The following is a 23856-nucleotide window of genomic DNA, read 5'->3' as shown; positions in this document are numbered from 1 at the left end:
ATCATAACTTAATTGGCTTGGGATGTGGTCTGGGTTTTGGAATTTTCAAGAGATCCCAGAGGATTCTAATGTGCAGATAAGTTTGGGAAACATTGCCTTAAACTAATCACTTAAAGCAGAATAAAAGCCAGTGTTGATTATAGTACTGTATTAGTCTGTTCTCAGGCTGCTATGAAGAAATACCTGAGACTGGGTAATTTATAAATGAAAGAGGTTTAATTGACTCACAGTTCTGCATGGCTGGGGAGGCCTCAGGAAACTTACAATCATGGTGAAAGGCAGCTCTTCACAGGGTGGCAGGAGAGAGAATAAGTGCCAGCAGGGGAAATGCCAAGCACTTATAAAACCATCGGATCTCATTAGAACTCACCATCAGGAGAACAGCATGAGGGAAACCACCCCCGTGATTCAATTACCTCCCACTGGGTCCCTCCCATGACACGTGGGGATTATGGGGATTACAATTCAAGATGAGATTTGGGTGGGGACACAGCCAAATCACATCAAGTACTTAAATTCAATCAATTTCCCTGGTTAAAGCCCTCAGTGACTCCCCTTTGCCTATACCATCCATTAGGTCCTATATTCTAGCTCTCAAGTCTTTAGCAGGAAAAGGTAGGCATCCCATTATCTGACCATTGCCTGTCTTTTCAGTTTAATTTCTATCTTCCCGCCCAACAAATTTACAAATGTGAAACTTTCTATAAGGATTAAAGAAAACAGCTTGTGCTATACCTTTTTAAAAAAAAATTTTTTCTTAGCCTTCCCACAATGAGTCCCTGTTTCCTGGAATATTCTCCCTTACTCCTTTGTTCTTTCATTGGCATGACTCTTACATAGCCACAAAATTTTCACATTGCTCTTCTTGCTACTCTTTGTCTTGTAAGTAAAACTTTTTAGTATTCCCATAATATCCTGTGCATAGCTCTAATACTGCATGTATCTATCTCTCCCAGAAGAATATGAACTCTTAAACGCAACAAACTATACCATACTCATCTCTGTACTTCCATACTAAGCACAGGCATGGGCAGTAGCAAGTTCCCAAACAATGTCTATTGAATCAATGGATAAATAAGGACAAGAAAGTATTTCCAAATGGGCTTCTAGAGCCATTCTAGTATTCAAAATCAGAACTTCTTTGTGGGTTTTGGGAGAAGGGAAATATTTATTTATTATTTATTAGGTAGTTGGCTCTCATTTTCAATGATGGATTCTCAAATATTCCAAAGACTTCACACTTTGTTTTCAACCTTAGTTCATGTTGAAGCTAAAAAGATGGAAGACATGATGATTCTCCTTCCAGTTGTATTTCATTTCGATTAATCCTTTATGGTTTTCCTCCCTTCTGGTTTCTGCAGCCTGTGGTCACATTTGTGAGTATGCTGCCATGAGAGATGCATCTTCAGTGGAAAGTATTATATCTCACTCATTGATATAATGAATTTCAAAGCTGAACAAGAGATACTGGGTAAAATCATATGTCCTTTCCCTTGGCCTTGTATGCACACCTTCACAGCTGAAGATTTCAAATCTACAAGGATACAAGAACTGTCCTCTAAACGAAGGTGATGCCTTTCTATCATGCCCTTTTCTTGTTTGGTTGCTTTTCCTGGGAAGCCACGTCTTTGTCACACCCACTGATATCCTGTCCAGCCCTTACATAAATCTCAGAATAGCCACCCACATATATCTAAAATAACAGCTGAGAAATATCATTCTCCATGCACTGAGCAGCAACTCCAAGCAAACACCTGATCACTGTCTCGCCCACATTCTCCCTGACCTCTCGTTTTTGGTTTTGTTCTGCTTCCCCCGGCACCCATCCACCCCTGCTGCCCCTGGCTCCTACTCTTAATGAAAATCCAGTTCAATCTTTGCAAATAAGATTGGATTGTAGGCAACTGAGCTGAATTATTTCAACCTCCACTAGACAAACATTGTTACTCCAAAAAAGTATGTGAGTGTTTTGAATTCTACAACAGAAATTTATTGCTGACTCTTTAACTTAATAAAGTTACTTTAAGGTCAAAATAAACAGACTAGGGGAAAAGCATCAGAAATTGCAGCCTCCATGGAGAGCTGGCAGCCAGCCCTCTTGCCTATCCAAATATACAATTGCCATTGCCAAATACAAGATAGCACATTTATATTAAATCCATAGGCTTTTTCTCAACTGACTCAATTGCAATAATCAACTCAAATGTGTGGCAAAATGTGGGTTTAAAATTGCATGAACACCTCCAACCACTGAACATTATGCCACATAGAAAAACGGATACAAAATATACCAAAATTGAAATACATAATATGGGCAAGCTGGAGTTATGCCATGTCATTTGATGTTATCCAAGGGGGCTCAGAAGTTAATGCATTTGCTCCTGGTGACACTTAGGAATAATGTAGTCATCCTTAATGAAGACATTAAAGAATGATCTGGACCTGGTACATTTCAGAAGTTGAAGTGGTTTATTATGATGGTTTAAGAAAGATGTTTTTAGTTTTGCGGTAAAAAGAATCAATACCAAAAATGAACAGGCTTTTGTTTAGACGCAAGATAAGCAAGCATACTGAGACAACTCTGATATTTAAAAGTATCTGGACAAGGAAAAATATGACAAATCAAACAAGGATGTTTGGGTATCTGTTATGTACCCAGCTTTGTGTAAAATGTTGAAAGCATAAACTTCCCTATATTGACTTGACCTAGCCAGTTTACCTTCATCATTCTCCAGAACCATACAGGAAAGTCTTCGGTTAATATTCAGTGTGTCTTTTAATATTTTTAAAAAATATTTAAATGTCTTTTTTTAGTAAAGTTTTTTCTTCTTTTTTGTTTTGGGGTTTTGTTTTGTTTTGTTTTGGGTTGTAGGGGCAAGACAGGAAGAGAAAATAGAGATGTAGGAAATTTCTTACCCAATAATAACATCAGTGACCTCATCAACAAACTTAAACACTCCCTCCTAAGGTACCGCATAAACTTCTTTGTGAGATTAGGAAGATGATTGATATTCCTCTCAAGTTATTTTATATCCACTGTCTTTTTCTTAAACAGGCTAATTATGTCCATGAGACTAAGTATAAAAATGAGAATTTTTTTTTGTAAAAGGAAAACCCGAAATAAGGGAGAATTGCTGAAATTAAAAAGAATAGTGAAGATACTTGATTTCTTGAGAGTTAGGACTAGACTATTTATTAATTTAAAGCTGGAAGCTGAGATGTCTTTGAAAATAAGTAATAAAGCAAGCAGGTCATTGATTACCCTCTCATAATATAATTTGAGAAGGCAAGAACCTGGTTTTTCATTTAGCCAGGAGGAAGGAAGAGATTTTTTTCCCTAAAATGGAAATAACTCTACAGTTTTTTTTTTTTCAATTACAAAGGAAATAGAGATTTATTGTGAAAATTCAAAAACCAAAAACCATAGAGAAGACCATGCCACCTGATGATGTTAGATTGCTAATAGGTTAAGGAAATATTATCAAGAAGCCATGGCAATAACCATTATTCTCCATAAATAAGGAAACACATTAATCTCCAACTTGTATGAGGATAATGGAGAATCAAGGCATATCAGGGTATAGAAGGAGGAGAGAGATTAGATAATTGAATGAACTGTATTCATAAACTTAACGAATTTTATAGCCATTAAAAATACCACATATGTCTGTTAAAAGAATTAATTGAGATGGCATATGTAAAGTTCTCACAACATGATAGTCACTAAATAAACTTTAGTTTTGTTTTCTCACCTTTGTTTTCACTGCCAAGAAACTGATATGATCCCCAAGCCTCTTGGAGTAAATTTTTAAGCTGAACTTCTATGTTAGCTTATTCTTGCACTGCTATAAAGAAATACCTTAGACTGGGTAACTCATAAAGAACAGAGGTTTAATTGGCTCAGAGGTGTACGGGCTGTACAGGAACCATGGTGGCATCTGCTTCTGGGGAGGCTTCAGGTGGCTTTTACGCATGGTGGAAGTCAAAGCAGGAGCAAGCAGTTCACACAGCAAAAGCAGGGACAAGAGAGAGTGAGTGGGGAGTTGCTATGCACTTTTAAACAACCAGAGCTCACTCACTCTCCTGAGAACAGCACCAAGGGGATGGTGCTAAACCATTCATGAGAAATCCACCCTCATGATCCAACCTGGCCCCAGCTCCAACACTGGGGATTAAAATTTGACATGAGATTTGGGCAGGGACACAGATTCAAATCATATAAACTCCCAAATTTTATATTTTAAAAACAGTTGGGGCAATAAACATATAAAAAGATGCTCAACATGATTATTCATCAGAAAAATACAAATTAAGATATACTAACAAGTAGCAGCATGGCTACAATTAAGAATATAGAGTGTTGGGTAGAATGTGGAGCAACAAAAACTCTTGAATTGCTGGTGAGAGTGTTAATTGATATGACGACTTTAGAAAACTCTTTGGCAGCACCTAATAAATCAATATACTCTATAACCTGTAATTTCACTGTTGGGTATGTACCTGTCCAAAATGAGTGCCTTGTCCTTCAAAGGGTATATACAATAGTGTTCATAGCAGCTTTATTTATCATAGCCCCATACTAGAATATACAAATATAAATACATATAAATTTATATACATATAAAAGAATGAACTACTGGAATATATATATATTACAATATGGGGATATGATAAATAAATTAGAGATATATAATTTAATTTATATATCTATAAAAGAATCAACTACTCATATACATCCCAGTTGTATACGAGTTGTATACAACCCCAGTTCACAGACATATGATGAGTAAAAGACATTGGGTACAAATACGTAAACTCCATATCTTTTATTTGTGTGAAATTCAAAACCAGGTGATACAGAATAATGGCTCCCTTTGGGGTGCACATTTGCGATGCAAGGTGAGCTGGAAGCCTCCTAAGGGGTAAGAAATGTTCTATATCTTGACCTGTGCATGGTTAAAAATGTTTCTACAACATGTAAACATTCAAGATCTTCATTTAAGATCTGTGCACCTTCAAATATATAACTGAATTAACAAAATAATTTCAGTTTTTAGATTTTTTCAACATGCATGTACATTTGTATCAGCATTCTTGATGTTTATATCTCATCTGATCATTTCTTAAATTATTTATGTTCAGCAACTCTACCTTTCTGAAAAGTTTCAATACATAAAGATTATTTTCAAGGGAAATCTAGTACCCTTTTCACAGAGCATATTATAACAGGTGATTTTCCCCAAAGGTGAAACAAATGAGGGTGGGTCTATTCATAGCTCTAGGAGCTAAGGTGGCCCAATTTAATTTAATTTAACTAGTGGCAGTCAGTGAGTTGCAGGCTTCACGTGGGCCACCAATAACAGAGTCTGACAGCATCATAGCAACAAGTACTCAATGGAGCCAGAGTTCACACTGAGAGTTTTCTCTTTTCTATTTCAGGAATATGACAGCATTTTTTCCCTCCTCCAGTTTTCACTTCTAAATGATCTTTAGAGACAGGAAATTTTTATGCATTTTACATCTTCTTATGCAACCTAGGCCTCCTTTAAAGGATACACTGCTCTCCTTTTTGCTTTCCTTTTCTAATCATTGAACCACGAACTTCGCTAGTATAAACCACAATTCGTGGCCCATGTTTATTTTCACCGTGTTAGGTGCAAACATTTCATATATTTCTCTGAGGGAATTAATTCGATATGAAGATTTAAAAAAAGACAATCTCACTTCTGACAAAAACAACATTTAAGAAAAATGCAAAAGTAAATAAAACAGAAATAATTAAGGAATAAAGCACAATGGAAGACAACCTGTTTTCCTGGTTTGTATAGCTCAGATCCCTTGGACTTGAGCATTAACTCAGTAGGGGCCTTCTCTGCGGGTGGAACATGCTGTTATTCTTCACAACAAGTACTCAACATCCAGAAGGAAGCAATGATTGCAACCTCACTTTAAAAATAAAATTAAAAAAAAGACTCACGCAGCAGAAACAAAGCCAATCAATACTACATGGAATTAAGGGTTGTTAGTTTTATTTTTGAAGCACAATCCCAGGATCTTTGTAAGCTCTGACCACGACCATCAAACATAGCAGCTTGCTAAGGGAATAGCACTTCTGCTCTTCAGGCTCTTTCATTCTCTTCTAGATCTCAGGTTCATGCACGGTCAGAATGTCAAGACTCCATTTTCTCTAACACCATGAACCATAAACAGTTTAGCCTAGGATGGTTAGAAGACTTCTGAAGCTTTTCATAAATGAAAGTGAATGGCCATTTAGGTTTCAAAGTAGGCTTATAGCCTTCTTCACTTTATTTTTTATTTTGTTTTGTTTTAACGGGTCTGGGTCTGCCAAATACATTAGTCTACTCAGTCCTTCAGGTTGAACTGTGGCCTGTGACCGCACTTCACTTTAAAACAGACCACGCTCATTTGGGAGACGTCCAGAGCAGAGCAGCCTCTAGCTTGCAGCCTAAACACTCTGACCTCCTTCTCACTCTGTGCCTACTACTGTCCATGTGCAAGTTACACAAGCCAGAGCAATCTCAGCCTCCATCAAGAGCAGAGCTCCAATTTAAGAGTAATGGCTGGAGTAGGTGTTATTTGTACTCCGTGTCAAGCAGTGATTGTTCACATCTGGCTGCAAGCTGAACAGAGCTTTAGATTATTCAGAGCAGTTCAAAACGCTGGTGGTAAGAGAAGAAAGAAGGGTCTTGACTTATCTTGTGGTTTTCAGACAAACAAAGAAGTCACCTTATTAATAAAGAAACATAATCAAATATGTTCCTTTTAATGATAAGTGATCATGTGTATCATGTGTACATATATCCATACGCACCAAGGCTGCAAATTAAGAAAAAAATCACAATTGAAGTATCAAAGTAGAATAGGCATTCTTGCTAATAAGCTTTTTTGAAAATGGTGTTGATTATGAGTCAACAAAGAGGTTGCAACACACAAATGCACACACACACACACATGCACACATGTTAATTTTGGCTATGGTTTTACACCTAATTTCTTCACATCAGGGCAGCAATCATATTTTAAAATCTTATTTCTACATTCTTTTCCCCCCTTTTCATCTTCCTTGGCCATTTTGTGTAATGTAAACAGAGAGTACACATTTAGAGCTCCAATTCTTATGCCCGAGGATTAAAATGAAGCCACAAATAAAAGCTGTGTGAATACTGATAAAGAAATGCTGAGACATCCTGGCCATTGCTTTTTCTTGAAAGAAATCTCCTGGGGTGAAAAGCACACACAACATCAGTTGCTATTCAAATATTTTATCTCATGCACTGCTGCAGAGCTGCATAAAAATGTATTTTGAGTCTATATGGCAGGAAAATAGAAACTGGGACTATAATTAGAGTGAAGCTAGAGTAAATTACTACACGTGAGGTTAGACACAAATTTGAAATGTTAAAATAATACAAAAAAATAGAAAATAGAATTTAAAGTTAAGAAAACAAATTATTCTGTAAGGAACTTGAAGTCGCGTTTTAGATTTTCTTTTCCCCTGCAATGTTTTTGCTACCTATCCCAACTTTCATTTGTAAAAGTGAGTTAGTCCTAGAGCAACAGATGGTGAAATATACAAAAAATAAGTATGAATTGCCCTGTCATTCTTTTAATATCTTACAATGAGGTAATGTAAATTAACCAGATAAGGAGGTGATTAAACATGTCTTTTTTAAAACTACACAGTTGAGCATCCCAGAAGCAGTGCAGAAAAGATTATTTTTAAGCTATCATCTTGACAGTTGCTCTTTAATTCATTTTTAGGCATGACCTTGCACAACATGCAAGAAAACAGAACAAAAGATGTAAATGGTGGTGTTCCCATGTATAAGATCTCTTTGGATACTTGTTTGCCCCCGTAAAGCTGCAGCCCGCAGCCAAAATACATAAGATTCAGTTAAAGTAGTGTTCTCTTTACTTTCTCTTATCTTATAATTTTTTATGACAAAGCACCAAGAATAAAAATTTTGCAGGAAAACACACATTCCTTAAATAGAGAATACTTTTACGAAGTCTGATTTTTCTAGAGTATAATTTACAACACTATGGTAAAATTCATTCTGTTCTCTGATATTGAAAAGGATGATATCAATCAAAACAATTAATGTTCAAGGTGACAAATGAAATAGTCTCTCATTCTCCAGCGCATTTTTTTCCCTACTTATTCCGTTCTTGGGAGACAGCATCAATCACTATATGATGATCTTCTCTTCTTGCCATTGAACATTTTGCAGGAGTCAAATGCATGCTTTGCAACTTTGGTTTTAGACTTTGGGCTCCAGTTAGCCAGTCTAAGTACTGTGTTTTGGTTTTCTGTTATGTTGGAATGCCACAATGGCCCATTCCTGCTGATATTCACATCTTCGTGTAGTACACTCTTCTTGAATAGGAGGTGGGCCTGAAACTTGCTTTAATTGATAGAATGCAGTGGAAACATTGCCACCCTATTCAGACCTAAAGCTTAAGAAGCCCTGGCAGCTTCTGCTTTTGCATTCTTGGGAGCCCCAACTTCTGTGTTAGAAGTGTGGCATCCCTGCTAGAGTCACTGTGTGTTAAGGCCACGTGAAGGGAACCTACAGAGAAACAGAAACCCTTAGACTACTGGAAGACAGCCAATGAGCCCAACTCAAAGGGAAAATTTAAGTCCCAGACACGTGACCCAGGCTGAGCCATTTTGAGCCACATACATGTCTGAAGCATGTGAGTGAAAAAGGCATTTGGACATTGTAACATCAGCATACCACTCCCCTGTGACATCATGAGAAATGATGAAAGAGTAGTTCTTTTAAGCCCTTACATTTTAGGGTAATTTGTTACACAGCCACATGTAATCAAAATATTTCTATTCCCTTTACTGTCTTTGCATGTTAAAGAATAATATAGGATTTATTTTTCACAACTAATAATACATGGGGCCCGCTCCAATCCTGATACTCTGTTTTTCTCTAGCAGTTCTGGACTCTACTCAGTCTTTCAAATTGAGACTCGCTAAAAAACAGGTTAGTATAAATTCCAAGAAAATAACTCTTCCTCTGTTAGTGGCTTCAAGTCTTTTTTTTTTCTTTAAAGAAGGGTTTTATATGATTATCTGGAAGCATTGGCTATTCTTTCTCGAAGCAAAGATACTTTTTCACATTTCTCTTATTTTTGACTTCCTGGTGAAGGAGAACAATATACAGATTCTAAAAGTTCCTGAGTGAGGCTGAGAGAAAGAGAAAAGAACTTGAACTTGGCAAAACATGCCCCAATCTAGAAAACAGAATTTCCTTGGCATCCTTTGATCTTCCTAGGTTTTAGGTAAGCACTCAGATGATACTTCATTTATTCATCTCATGTATTCATTCACTGAGGTTTCAACAAACTTGCAGAGAACTCTACGATGTGTCAAAATACTATTTAAATATCTGTTTCTTTTCTTAAAACCTTTTAGTAACTACTTAAATATAAAGTAATCAAGTCCAAGAACCATCTATTTCTCCAAGATCCCTTAAAGTACACTGGATTTCTTTTAATCCATGAAAGTCATGACATTACTTTTTATTTTGTGTGTTTATTTCAATCCTTAATATAGAGCTATTCAGAAAAAAAAAGAGCATGAAAATTTGATGGGTGGATAGACATATATATAAGTGAATAAATGAAAGAAGCAGAACTAAGTAGACCATAGGAACGTTCAATGCTGCAATATATCACATATTGAATGTTTATTGATATTTATAATTAGAAGATAAAATAGAGCCATATTTGGAAGGCAAGAAGAATATTAACTTAGCCTTGACATTTTCCAAAGGTGAAGAATTTATCTTACTCCTTTGAACATCTTACAATTTCTCAAAAAATAAAATCCTGTCTGTATCAAATTTAATCCTCCAAAATAAAATATTAATGACTCAACCACTTGACTTTAAAGGAAAACTGGAAGTTTGGTAGGCTTTAAAATAAAGCAATCTGAGCAAAATGATTTCTTGGTTGTTCAGGACTGGAGATGGTTGGACAGATAGAGTCCAGATGTGCTTGTACCCTGTAGGCACTGCACAATCACCTGTGAACACCATTTATGCATCCTCTGAGCCTAGGAAAGTAACCAGAGGGAACTCAGAGGCTGAGAAAATTTCCTAACCCCATCCCTACCAAACAGATTCCAGCACTACTTAGTAGGATTTATTTCAATGGTTTCTGTGAGGATAAGATTTTAAAATTGAATGCTAGATACAGTATATGAAAGCAGAAAAAAAACTAATTAATGACTGTGAATGTATCCACCGGTTACCATAACAAGTGATGAATGCCAAGTAGAAAAGGGGGGAAGAAGATGAATGTGGAAAGAAAATTGGGGCTGTGTTTTCTAGAAAAACTCATAAATGAGCAAAACCTAACAGGAATTCCAGGAATCAAGCTATGGAAAAGGGATGAGATGGTAGTTTTAAGAAAACACTCTAATCTGTCTTTGTGCCAGAGACAAAACATTTTAAATATCTCTTGTTGTGTAACAAAGTACTCTAAAATTTACTGGGCTAAATGGGTTAAAACAACAATAATTTGTTTGTTCATAATTATGCAATTTGGGTTGAAATGATCTTTGCAATGGTGTCAGTTAAGGTGCTTCAACTCAGACTGGAGGGTCTACTTCCACAGTGGCTGATTCTCTTGGCTGACAAGTCCAATGCCAGTTGTCAGCCAGAAGCTCAGGGGTTGCCTCACATGGCCTCTTCCTGCAGTTAAGTTTATCTGTCCTCTGGCCTTCCATGATTTCAGTCCCTTCCATATGGAAAATATATTTACTCTTTCCTGAGACCAATAAAACCTCATCTTATTAGAGCATTGTCTCAGGCTTGAAGTCCAGATTCTCATCATCTAGGTCATATCCAGGTACAGATGAGATTCTTAAGGCCTGGCTTCTCTTGATCTGAAGATCTGTGAGCATGTGAGACAAGTTAATCTGTCCCTCATATCCACAACATACAATTGTAAACCAGGGACAGGAAAATTACAACAAATGCTCCCATTCAAAAACAGAAAATACAAGAGGCACATAGTAATCGTTGGTCCAAAAAATTCTGAAATTTATCCAGGTATAAATAAATAGTTTCTCAATTAGGGCTCAATTCTAATGTCTGGAAATTTTTTTTAGTGGTTTTTGGTTCTGTTCTCTGATCTGTCCTTCCTTTTCCATAATAATTGACCCATATTTGCAGATGGGTTGCTTTCTTAGTACTTCCTGTCAATAGGAAGTTAACATCCAAAGGCCTCTGTTTATTTTAACCTGTGTCTGTCCCTCTTAATCCAAATTGGTAATGATTCTGCTAATACAATTACCTTAAAGGCTTTGTAGGTTTCCAATGAATCTTTTGAAAGTCTACCCTATTAAAATAAAATACACAAAAGTCATAACAATGCATCTATTTAAAAAAACCCTCTTGAATCTCAGCTGTAGAACAATGTCTTACGATTCTTAGAAGTCCTTTTTTTTCTTGCTGAGGAGCTCCACAAGTCATGCCTTTATGATCTTAGGAACCCTGTAGTCTAATAGAGAAAATCTAGAAAGTATTGCCTAAAGTGTTTCAAAGAAATTAACAAAGGGTTTTGAAACCTGACCTTACCGCAAATGCCACAACCAGATTTCATCTTTGTCCTCAGGCCATTTGTTACTGTGAGAATTATTGACAATTGGAATAGCTGAGAATGAGAAACAGGTTAATTTTCATTTATTTATATTTTTGAGACAGGGTCTCATTTTGTCACTTGGGCTAAAGTGCAAGGGTACAACCATAGCTCACTGTGGCCTCACTCTTTGCTCAAATGATCCTCCCACCTCGGCCTTCAGAGTAGCTGGGACTACAGGCATGCCACCATACCCCACTAATTTATTTTTTATTTTCTGTAGTGAGGAGAGTCTCTCTATGTTGCCCAGGCTGGTCTCAAACTCCTGGCCTCAAGTAATCCTCCTACCTTGGCCTCCCAAAGTGCTGGGATTCAACGTGGGAACCACCACCCCTGGCCAAGAACCAGATTTATATTTGAATGAAGCAAATCCTGGCTTTTTTACATTGATTATTAATTTTGTTCAAAAACTAAAATTTCCTTTGTAATTTATTTTGTTCCTCCTGTCTTTGTCATAAATAGGTAAAGTCAAAATAGTTAGCTTCAACGTTCTGCCCGGAAATCACAATACCTGAGCCACAAGGTCATTAAGTATCATTTCTATCATCAGCCTTACTGCAGATGGAAGCCTCATTCATTTTTCCACCAGCCCCATTCTCTCTAGTCACCAAGAACAATTTCCTGAATATTGTTCCAGTGTATAATAAAAGTTTCTTTGAAGCCCTTCAGGCTTCAGGGCCCTTCAGCCCTTCGGGGACTGCCACCTAGTCCCCAAACCCACTAATTTCATGTGATTCATTTACACATTGTACTTGCAGATACAAATTTTGTTTTAACTTTCTAACACTGCCTTAAAAAGTCACCTCAAAAACTGAATGACTTAAACAAAAACAATTCATTATTTCTTATGATCATGGGTTGAGCTGGCAGTTTTTCTGCTTTACCTAGTGCTAACTGACGGCTAGCTGGTTTACAGTGGCCTCATCCATAAGATAAATTTATGCTCTCTGGATAATGGGAGCCATCAGACAGGGGCTGTCTGCCTCGGACCTGTTCTCCCTGCTGGCTGGGTTCCTCAATTCTCTGCTATGTTGCCTCTCCATGCGCTTATCTTGAACTTTCTCAAACATGAGGGTCTCAAGGTAGTTAGATTTTTTTTATGTGGTGGCTGCTTTCTACTAGCACAAAAGTAAAAACTACCAGACCATCTCAAAGCTCAGGTCCACAACCAGGACAGCATAATTTCTGCCTCATTCTATTGTTTAAAACAAGCCACCAGCCCATCCCATATTCGTGCAAAGGGCATTGGTACCAAGAGGATGTGATTCACAGGAAGCCAAATAAGTTAACAGCCTAGCACAATAAAAATCAATTACCTTACAATGAATTGATTGAAAAGAAACTATTGGACAGCAGTTCTTGAAGTGTGGTTCCCAAACCAGCAGCATCAGCACAACTGTGAAACTTTTTTTTTTTTTTTTTTGAGACGGAGTCTCGCTCTTTCACCCTGGCTGGACCGGACTGCCGTGGCCTGATCTCGGCTCACTGCAAGCTCCGCTTCCCGGGTTCATGCCATTCTCCTGTCTCAGCCTCCCCAGCAGCTGGGACTACAGGCACCCGCCACCACGTCCAGTTAATTTTTTTTTTTTTTTGTATTTTTAGTAGAGATGGGGTTTCACTGTGTTAGCCAGGATGGTCTCGATCTCCTGACCTCATGATCCGCCCGCCTCGGCCTCCCAAAGTGCTGGGAATACAGGCGTGAGCCACTGCGCCTGGCCATAACTGTGAAACTTTTTGCAAATTCGAATCCTTGGCCTGTACCCCATACCTACTCAATGAGAAACTCTGGGGACAGACCTACAAATCTGTGTTTGTCAAGCCTTCCGGGTGATTCTAATGTAGACAAAAGTTTGAGAATTCAAGGGCAAAGAAATGTGTTAAATTGAATTTGTGTCTTATGTGGAAAATGTTAAAGCATAGCCAACCAGTTAATTCTTATTATGAATTACTTAACTCTTACTTTTAACATATTAGTTATAAAAAGGTTAATTTTGCTAACAATGTTCTATGACTATTGGTATAAACCATTCTTTATAATATAGGTAGTAAATAAATGTATTGGTCAAATTAATCAGCAATCCAAAAACCTAAATGAAATGTCTAAGAATCAATTATCTTTCTTATCTATCTACATACACACCCACACACAGACCCACATGCACACACACACCTCCTTTTTTTTCTCTTTCTTTTGCTCTATGGTTGTTGCTATTGTTGTTTTTGTGGTCACTTTGATAGTATTTTATGTTATGTTTGAATGATAATTTTTTTTGTCATGAATAGTTGTTTATTTCCAGGAATCAACAACGCAGGTACAGTAAAGAAGGAAGCTAGCATACATGATAAATATAGGCAGGGCATGAACAATTTTTCAGAACAATTATTTTTTAAAACAACATGGCAATGTATATTTAAGATAAAGATCCTGCTTCAGTGGGGAATTAGCAACTTGTCCAAGGACGTTTGGTAGAGAAAAGGTTTCACTTATATATTGATCCCTCTCTTTTCAGTCCACTGAGATTAGGCATGTACTCAGTAATTTCAGGCTGTTCTATAATCTTCCAAAGTATTCAGGTGTTTGCAAAATTAACCTCTCAAAATATTGCAACTGGAAATGGCCTATTGTACTCCATTAATTGATTAAATTCTACATGCCATTAGAGCAGCACTTGTTTGATTGCCAATACAAATGAATCATGGGAAGTGGTTTGTTAGGGAAGAGAAGGTAAAGATAGAAAGGATTCAAATATTATCAGCAGCATAAGAAACTTGTAGTGCTGCTTTCTGTGTAAAAGTTCCAAAATCAAATGATATTTGTAGCCTTCGACACTTGATTAGACTATCAATGACAGTAGTTGTGCAAATAAAATCCTGGAGCAGGTCACAGTTTCTCTTACTTTATTTCTCTTAATTCAGTAAATGTTATGGAGCACACCACATGAGGCAGGTATCATTATGCATCACAGAATCCTCATATCATTCCTATGTTGTAGGCAGTATTATTATCCACATTTCACCAATGGAGGAAAAAAAGTCAAATTAGCCAAGTTGGGATTTAAACTCAGTCTGGCTACAAAGTTCATGCTTCTAGTCACCAGGCGAAACAGACTCTTTATACTGATCTCAGGTTCTCACTTTGAAAATATTTGGGTATACGCCAATATGGTGATTTCTAAAGAAGTTAAAAGAATCTCTTACAGGTTAGACATCTGAAATTGTAGTCATGGCTACTGTCATAGAATAGATGATAGTCTTCTCTATTCACAGTTGCTTAATTGTAAAAGGTCTTGAACACACTTCATCTCATTTGACTCACTCAATTCTCAAAAGGAATTTATTCCAATTTTGTCACTATGAAAAAGAAAAATAGAAATAAAACCTGAGGCTTAGAGAAGCAAAGTAACATAGATAGTTCATGCAACTGGTAGATGCCTCAGCTGGAACAGTAAGGCCAGTATCCTGATGTCAAATCTTACACTTTTCCTGGAAACCCCATAAATTCTCAAAGATCAAGTAACAATCCACAAAGAAAGGGAAGCTTCCTCAGCCTCATTTATACATCTGAATAGGAAGATTGCTGAGAAGCAGAACCTTTAAAATGCAGTATGAATTTAGATCTTCTTTATTTAAAATAAGTTTCATTGTTATACTCCCAATACAACTTCTACTCTTGTATTTGATCTCCTTCTTTGACTGAGGGAGACAGGTCTGGAGTGAGAGCTAGAAAGCTGGGAAGTAACCCCATCCAGTTTTATGGGTATTCACAGACAAGCATACATTGCTTAGCAAAGTGACCTATCCTAAGTACTTCCAGCAGACAATCGGTTGATAGTCATAACTTTAGTGACACAGCATAGCTTTTGTTTCTTTAGAATACATGGACTGGCACCTACAGAGAGGGGTCATTTGGTGGCTTTGCTTCTTGAATATGTTTCTATTTTTAATAAATACTTAAACCCTATGATGCCATTCTTATTCTGCTTCCCTTTAATATGCTTTCTGAGAAGGTGCTATGTGTAAGGGACTTTCAAGGAAAAATAAAATAGAAAGGAAGAAAAGAGTGCACGAAAATAAAGTTCTGAGTATTTGGAGAGGGTACATAGCAAAAAGGAAAGCAAAAATCAGGAAGAAATGTGATAGAGAAGTACAAACTGGCAGATGGTGTAGGAAGAAAGGAGAGGGCTTCAGAAGATTCATATGAGATGGTGTCAAAGAAGGGGACACAGCTAAGTCCCTATTCTCCTTTGACTCAATCATCTGCTTATTGGTACAACCAGCTACCGTCAGCTTAAATCTTTGCTGAAACTAAATGGAGACTTAGCACCATTTGTTGTGTGAATCTGCGTCTGTAATTTCTGTGACCATTCAGGGCAAAAATTGTTCCCATTTTTTTCCATTTCATGCATCGTTTCAGAGCTATGTAGTCTCTATGTAGAAGCTGTGGGTGCCAATTTAAATGAGTAGAAAAACAAGCATTGTAAAGCCTGCATTGCCAGCATCTGCTTCTCTCATTTACAGCCAGAGAATGAAAGGTAACAAGAGCAACTCAATTTAACAACAGTGGATCCTGTGTTTGCATAAGTGTCCCGTTTTAACTAAGAGGCAACTGTGTATGATCCCTTCAGAGAATCAGGTTGCTGGTTGGCAGTCCTCCAGGAGCAGAAACACCTGCACAGTGGAGATGCACGATCCTCTGTGAAGGGTGCCAGCCATGGCCATTCCACATCACATGCTTAGCATCTGACTAAGGATGTCAGTTGTTTTCGAGGGCCAGTTGGTTACAGAAAATAACTACAGCTCTGTTGAGACCCTTTGTCTCTTTGCTTTTCTCTCTGATCTGACTAACCTCTTTCATTCTTTGCCTTATGTTATATGGCTTAGACCAAAGCCTGAGACATTTAACCAATTTATAAATATTAAATGCAGAAGGCATACTTTATCAGTTCCTGGAAACATCAAAGAAGCTGGAAGGGGAGTGGAGATTGGATGGCACTTTGTGGAGGTCACTTTGCTGACAGTCAAGTATTCAAAGGTAGGGTTTCGTCCATGGTTTTAAACCATTGCCTTATACAGTAAGAGTCTTTTCTATCATTCTTCTGGCTCTTAGCACAAGCCTGGAAGAATGAATGAATGACAACTAACAAATGACTGACAAAGACTTTAATGCTAATTTGTGTAAATGTGACTAGATCTGGACATTTATTTTGCTTTTATAATTAACTTACTTGGATAACTTCCAAAAAGTAACTTATTCTTAATTACTCTCTGCCTTTATTTCTTCCTTTTTTCTTCATTCTTTCCTTCCTTCTTTCAGTTTTTCTTTTTGTCTTTCCTAAGAATCTGCCTTCTTATACTACATTAAAGAGAAGGAAGGAAAGAAGAAGGAAATTCTTGGCCTGATAAAATTCTTTCCTTTTTCCTTCCTTCTTTTCTTTCTTCTCTTTAATGTAGTATAAGAAGACAGATTCTTAGGTCATGAACCTGCTTCTGCCTTTAAGAAGAGAGTTCTTACTTTTTGAAGGCATATTGGGCCACTGGATCCTAACAGACATGCATTTTTTTAAAAAATGTGAATTTCCTTGCTAATGCCAATTTACTTTCTCTTCAATTTATTGAACTTCTAGAGAAAGAAGATAGCATCATGCTGATTCTTTGCTCTGGATTTAAACTGAAATTATAGCCACCAGAGATCATGAATAAATAATTCTCAAAAAGTTTTAGAGACTCTTCTAACTATAAACCAGCCTGAGATAAGGATGCAGACAGAACAGTACCCATGAAGACTGCTAAAGCCAGCACCCATTGTTAAACATTAACTGGGTGGCAGTATAGCTGGCCAATCAGCTATGCATTCTCACATCCTCTATCAAACTGACCTTGAGTATGAGACAGGAAAACAGTGCTAGCTATTGTATGCCAGACTGAGTGAAATATATTTCTTTCTGGAAAATTCTCAATAGAGAAAGAAAAATTCATCACATCTGAAAAATAGCTCAATTTACACAACCATTATCAACGTAATTTCAGGTTATTCTACCAGTTGCAGGTGCTCTCAAAGTTTATAGTGCATTCAACCCAAAATGTTATTATTAAACTAATTAAGAATAAAACTTCTAGGCTTAATAAATAAACCTGTCAGCCCATGTAACAGTGAAATTATCCCACATTTTATGAAGAATACAGTATTTAAAATTCAAAAGGATCACTTTTATAGTTTTTGTCTGATCTTTGGAAAGTATGACAAATTCATGTGACCCACAAGTTGCACTATCATCCCTCTTGGAAATACCTATTTCCATCATCACTGCCATGTAACATCTACATTTTCCTCCATTTCCCATCCAATCACTTATTGACTTTTATTGATCCTATTTATTACAACACCATGTTTAATATCATAACATCATAAAACATATGATGAGTCAAAATGAGGGAAAAAAATGCCCAAGCTTCCTTTTTTTTTTTTTTTTTTTTTTTTTTTTTTTAAACACTGGGTCCATTTTCCCTGTTAAAAAAAGAGGTTAGGAAGTTATGGTAGATCTCGTACTGAAACACAACTCATTATGTTAGTTTCCCAAGAATAGTTGGAAAAACTTACCAACAACCTACACAACATTTTCCCACTTGGAGAGGGTATTAAAAGGTTAGTTGTATATGATAGAATAGCAAAGAAGTTTAGGTCGTAAGGACTGAAATGACAGGAGAGTCATTGTTCCAAATCTCCTTGTCATCTCTCTGATCCAAAGCAAGATTTTATTTTACAGTTTTAAATATAAGATTAGTGCTAGGAGATATTTTTTAAACTCAGCAGCTTCTACATCACATGAATATTTTTCAAGGCACACTGGTTCAAGGGATATTTCATTAGAAACAGCAGCTACCAGAACAATCATGAATATTAGCTATATGTTATTATTTTGATGTTTTAGCTATAAACAGTAAGAGGCAAAACCTTTAATTTCTATGGCATTTTCTATTCTGAATAAAATTTGGTAAACTTGGCATCTGGAATACTAATCAGAATATTTGCTGTCCATGAAAACAGCAAGTCAGCCATGGAAATGCCTGTCTTATTAACTGTGAAAACTGAAACACAGAAGGAAAATATAATCTGTTTTAAATATATTCTAGCATGCTGAGAGGTGGAATGTATTTGGAAGGTCATAACTGGCATACCTACTTGGTGTTTTCTAGAATATGTTTTAGAATAAACACAGTGCCAAGACAAGGCACCAAAAGAACCATTGGCCTGATACTACTGTTTGGAGGGTCTGGAAGAGAGATATTTAAACACAGTATTTTATATGTATTTCTAGGTGCTAAAGCAATATTTATTTTCTTAAAGAGGTTTTCTCCAAAATATATGCAAAAGGGTTACAAGTAAACCTCCTCACTTATGTAAGTGTGTAAAATTTTCCACCCTTGAAGCCACAGCACATGTATTTCTAAAAAAGAAAATATATATATATATATATATATATTAGCAAACCACTAACACATGTGCATACACTAGGAAAATTGGATTACTTTACTTGACTGAATGAACAGATGCATTTATTTACTTCTGAACCCTTATTTGAATATAAACTTGTAAGAACTGATCACTTAGATTTAGAATGAACAAAAACCTACAGAAAAGGGAGTGGATAGGACCACGGGCCAGGTCAGGTCCTCCTGCCGTTGTCTGCCTTAATTGGGGTAATTTATTTTGATTTGTAGTCTTAGAAACCTGAAATTTCATAGTGTATTCCTGCCCACTGACTGGCATGGGTATCTTTCTAGAGTGAGTTATTTTTCTTTTATTAGGATAGAAACATTGGCAATAATGAAATTTTAGCACAAGTTTTTGTAAATATAAGAATGTGAGAAGGATGATAGCTCAGTGAACGCAATCTTTTTGGTTTATACATTTGAGTTTTCATTGACATAGAAATCATCTAGCAAAAATGACCTCAGGCTTTGAACTTTTATAATACTCTATAATACTATATTAATGTTAAGTACGAACTGCTACATACCTGTATGATTATTTAAGAGTCCCATTTTATCCATCATAATCATTGAAATATCTTCAGAACTTCATAATGACACAAACTTAAATTCCTCTGTGAAGGTCAAGAAACATGGGTTGTATTTCTACTTGGAAATTTCTCTTTTCTCTTTTTGTGATCATTACTTGTCAGTCTCTTTTTCCCTTTTCGTCCCTTCATCACTGTTATTAATAGACACTCTGCAAATCCATCCCACCGTGCTCAATCCCTCCTGCCGTGGACAAATACTTGTTCAAGTAATTCATGGAAAAGTAGATGCAAGTGGATGCAAGCATTTCCCTCCCAAAGTTGTGTTTTAAAGGAGCTGAGAGCTTCCCATGTTAGGAGTAAAGCAATAATACCTTAATGATAGACACAACGAACACAAGTGAGGAGTAAAAAATTTGCTGGAAAGGAGTTTTTAGAAAACTAAAACCTAAAATCATAGAGTAATTAAATCGAATTAGTATAGTCAGAGTTACATTATCAGAAGTAAGTCTGAGGCTGAGCTTGGTGGTGCACACCTGAAAATCCAGCACTTTGGGAGGCCAAGGTGGGAGGATTACTTGAGCCCAGGATCAAAGGTGACAGTGAGTCATAATCACACCACTGCATTCTAGGCTGGGCAAAAGAGCGAGACTCTGGCTCAGAAAGAAAACAAAAAGGAAGGAAGTTTTAGTATATTTGGGGTGCTATAAGAGGGAATGGGTAGGTGGGCATTTAGAAACCAAAGCAACATTTGACAAGGTATATGTTCAGAAAATCGGATTATAAGCTAACTCTAGAAATTTGACCTGTTGAGGTGACAGGGCTAGTGTGGTTAGACCCAACTGAATTCTAGGTTTCCTTATTCTAATCCAGAACTTCCTTTTAAGATTTGCTGTTTTATGACCTCGGTTTTCTATCATATAGTAGATACCAATAAATATTTGACTAAATGAATCATTTTCACTATTCATACTCTTATTCTCCACATTGTTCCAGATATGAGGATTTCTCTACATGATGAGTATCCTAAATCATGTATTAGAGGAGGCCAGCCTGTCTCAGTGATTACTTAGAGAGGAATATGTATACATTAACAGTTTTTAAACAGAGAACACTTACTTCACTCCAAACTGAACTGTACACAAGACAGGAATATATAAAACATACAAAAATGGAGCTTCTATAGTTCAAAAATTAAATGTGCATAGGACATACACGCCCTTCTATTGGTACTTCCTACAGAACTGTTTTGGCCCAATTAAATCTATTTATGAGTAAAGGGCACTGGGGCTTAAGGGGCAGCTCACCTAAATCCACATGGGAATTCCAAAGCTGGGATAGGAATTCATGCCCCCCTTACCTTGACCGAGTGTTTTTTCTGGTAATTTATACTGCTTTTATGCATACCTCTGGATTTAGCACTCTTGCTTTTTCTTTCTGTTTACTTGTTTGCATTCAGTTTTTTAGGTATTTTCTAGTTCTAACATTGATAAGCTACAACAGTACGCTTTCCCACTTAGTATTTTTACCAGTTTTTATTACTGTCTCTAAAATCTAGATTGTGCTAATACTAACAAACTTTTGGTCAAATATAGAATAAAATAAATATATTTAGCTAATTTGATCAAAACTCCAAATGAACATGGTTTAATTAATTACAACAAACCATGGAGCCACAGTCAATTCTGAAAAGAGAAATCCCATGAAAGCAATTCACTTAAAATAGTTTATACTTGGTTTCATTGTTTTATAAGATTGAACAATGACAAAGTTATCTTTTTATAATTAACTGAAAGTTACAATTATTTGGTGGTTTTCTAATGCAGGATCCACTATAAAAAAAAAAAGAAAAGAAAAAGAAAAAGTCAGGAGGCTGAGGCAGGAGAATCACTTGAAGCTGGTAGGCGGAGGCTGCAGGGAGCTGAGATTGCGCCACTGCACTCCAACCTGGGCAATAGAGCGAGACTCTGTCAAAAAAAAAAAAGGCACTCAGACATCTAAAGTGAATTTCAAAGAGAGAAAATCACAGACTTGGAAAACACGGAAGTTTTAAAACTACAGTAGTAACTAAGACAACATAAAGATCTGGTCTTTTGTTGCTGTTGTTTAAAAAAACACACTTTTTAATTTTTAAAACTAGCCTCCAAAACAGTTCATCTTCACATTTCCAAAATAAAGTTTTAACTAACATTCCCTCACTAAATGAATAAAAATGTAATACCCCAAATAATGTTCAAATTACTGGAGATATAGATAGAGAGAGAGAGAGAGAGAGAGAGATACATGATAACTATATAAAAATTATATAATATATGTGTATATGTATGTTTGTGATAAACTAGGTTCTTCAGATAGCAATATGGTAATGGTAATATAATTTCCAAAATAACAATTAATACCTATAAAATAAGCTATAAGATATTAAGCACTTTTGCTCAATCATTTAATTTCAAAACAATCCATGAAGGAGTATGATAGAGTATATATACTTTGTATGCATTTTATATGTATTTTATTTTTTTGACTGAAGACTATTGGTGCATATGAAGAGTAAATAATATGAATTATTCATTGAGAAGACCTGCCCAAAAGCCTTTTAATGTTGTTGTTGTCACTAGTGTGTCCAAGTATGCGTGTGTGTGTAGGGAAAATTACAGAAAATCCAGAGACACGGAAGAACAGATTTTCCTAAAATCCCACTCCACTAACATCACCACTGCTATGATTTTATTATATTAAATTCCATCTCTTTCTGTATGCATAGAATTATTACAAATAAATAACTGTCCTAATCAGGTTAGATGGTATCATTGCTTTCTTCTAACAGAATCTAGAGGCCCAAAGAGAATGAGGACCTTGCTCAAGGGCACACCATTCCTTGGTGGTCTCCCTGGTCCAGTTTCTATTCACATGCCACCCTCCCTCATCCATCCAGGGCCAAGTGATTGCAGAGGTACGGGCCCAAGGTTGAGAGTCAGGCATAGAAACACACATGTTAACCTAGACAGCAAGAAAACATTCTGTTAAGATTAGGTTTCCTCCCATCCATTAGATATGTCTTTAGTAAATACTAGAAAGAGATGGAACTCAGCTCCCACATGCTTGGAAATGGAGCGTATCTGTCTGTGCTTTTGCCCAACAGTGTGAGTGTAGCCAGGCACAACCTTGAGCCATTACTTCCAAAGAGAGCAACACAAAGCCTGCCCGCCCATCGCGGAGGCAACATTTTTAAAAGGCTACTGCTGTGTAAACTGGATATGAGAGCAGGAACATTTTTATTTTTGAGGAAAATAGCTCAGTAAACGTTCCATCACATTTCACAGCAAATACGTTCCACTCGCTGACACAAAACCCCTGGCCTACTCTCCTCTGGGTTACTTCTAGCTTTTCAAACACCATGTAAAAATAAAAGCAAACATAGCTCTCTTTTTTAATTCCTTCTTTCTTTGAAATTGCCATATGGCAAGGGTTTCTCTTAATATCTCTTAATAAAACCCAGTAATATTTACCAGAAAAGCAGCCACTCCCACTGCAGGAAAAAGTAAAATTCAATCCACTAAATAATGTGTTCGAGCCACGAGGAAAAAAAATGAAGCTTATTACTAGAAAGTCAGGCAAGTCCCTTTGTATTCATTCCAACAGCTGCTTAGCATGAATGGAGGCAAAGTAACGAAAATTCAGGTAAATATTCCAGTTTAATACAATTACCCAGGGGTCAAAAAGACACTGTGCTTTTTGAGGATGTGGTGTTGTACTTATCCTTAAAAGACAATTTTTAATATAAAAAGTGAAGCATTTTGATTTACAGACGTTAACACATTTCAGATACACACAAAATGTGACAACCTCATGCTTGCGTGACGCTGGAGAACGCGCGGGTAAGTTAAGATCCTTGCCCAGGTCTCAACTGGCCAGAGAAACCATCAAAATCAGAGGCCTGGCCCCATTTGCTAACACTTTCACCCTCATCTTCCTAAACCTGTGAGTCCGCTTACAGAGCTGAAATTCTAAGTAGCTAAATAATGTTTCCTAGCGCAGTGACTCTACATCGATTGTACTGATCATCCATAGCTATTTACACTTCCTTACTCAAAAATCATCCTATTGGCCTATTTAGGAATTGGATTTTGAAGACACGTGAAGTGATGTATAAATGTAA

At 36.6% G+C, this 23856-nt stretch overlaps 1 protein-coding gene across 1 annotated transcript in view; it reads left to right on the top strand.

Annotated features, from left to right (window-relative positions):
• Window positions 1–16429: 16429 nt before the first annotated feature.
• The window catches only part of LOC129038987 (uncharacterized), a 75639-nt gene continuing 68212 nt past the window's right edge, over window positions 16430–23856 (top strand). The window contains exon 1 of the mRNA XM_054492558.2: window positions 16430–16711. Within this exon, the coding sequence (XP_054348533.1) occupies window positions 16430–16711 (282 nt within the window). The remainder of the gene's footprint in view (window positions 16712–23856) is intronic.

The sequence above is a fragment of the Pongo pygmaeus genome, chromosome 5 (assembly GCF_028885625.2).
Source record: "Pongo pygmaeus isolate AG05252 chromosome 5, NHGRI_mPonPyg2-v2.0_pri, whole genome shotgun sequence".
Lineage (NCBI taxonomy): Eukaryota > Metazoa > Chordata > Mammalia > Primates > Hominidae > Pongo > Pongo pygmaeus.
The sequence above is the reverse complement of the archived record's forward strand: the minus strand, read 5'-3'. Positions and strand labels throughout refer to the sequence as shown.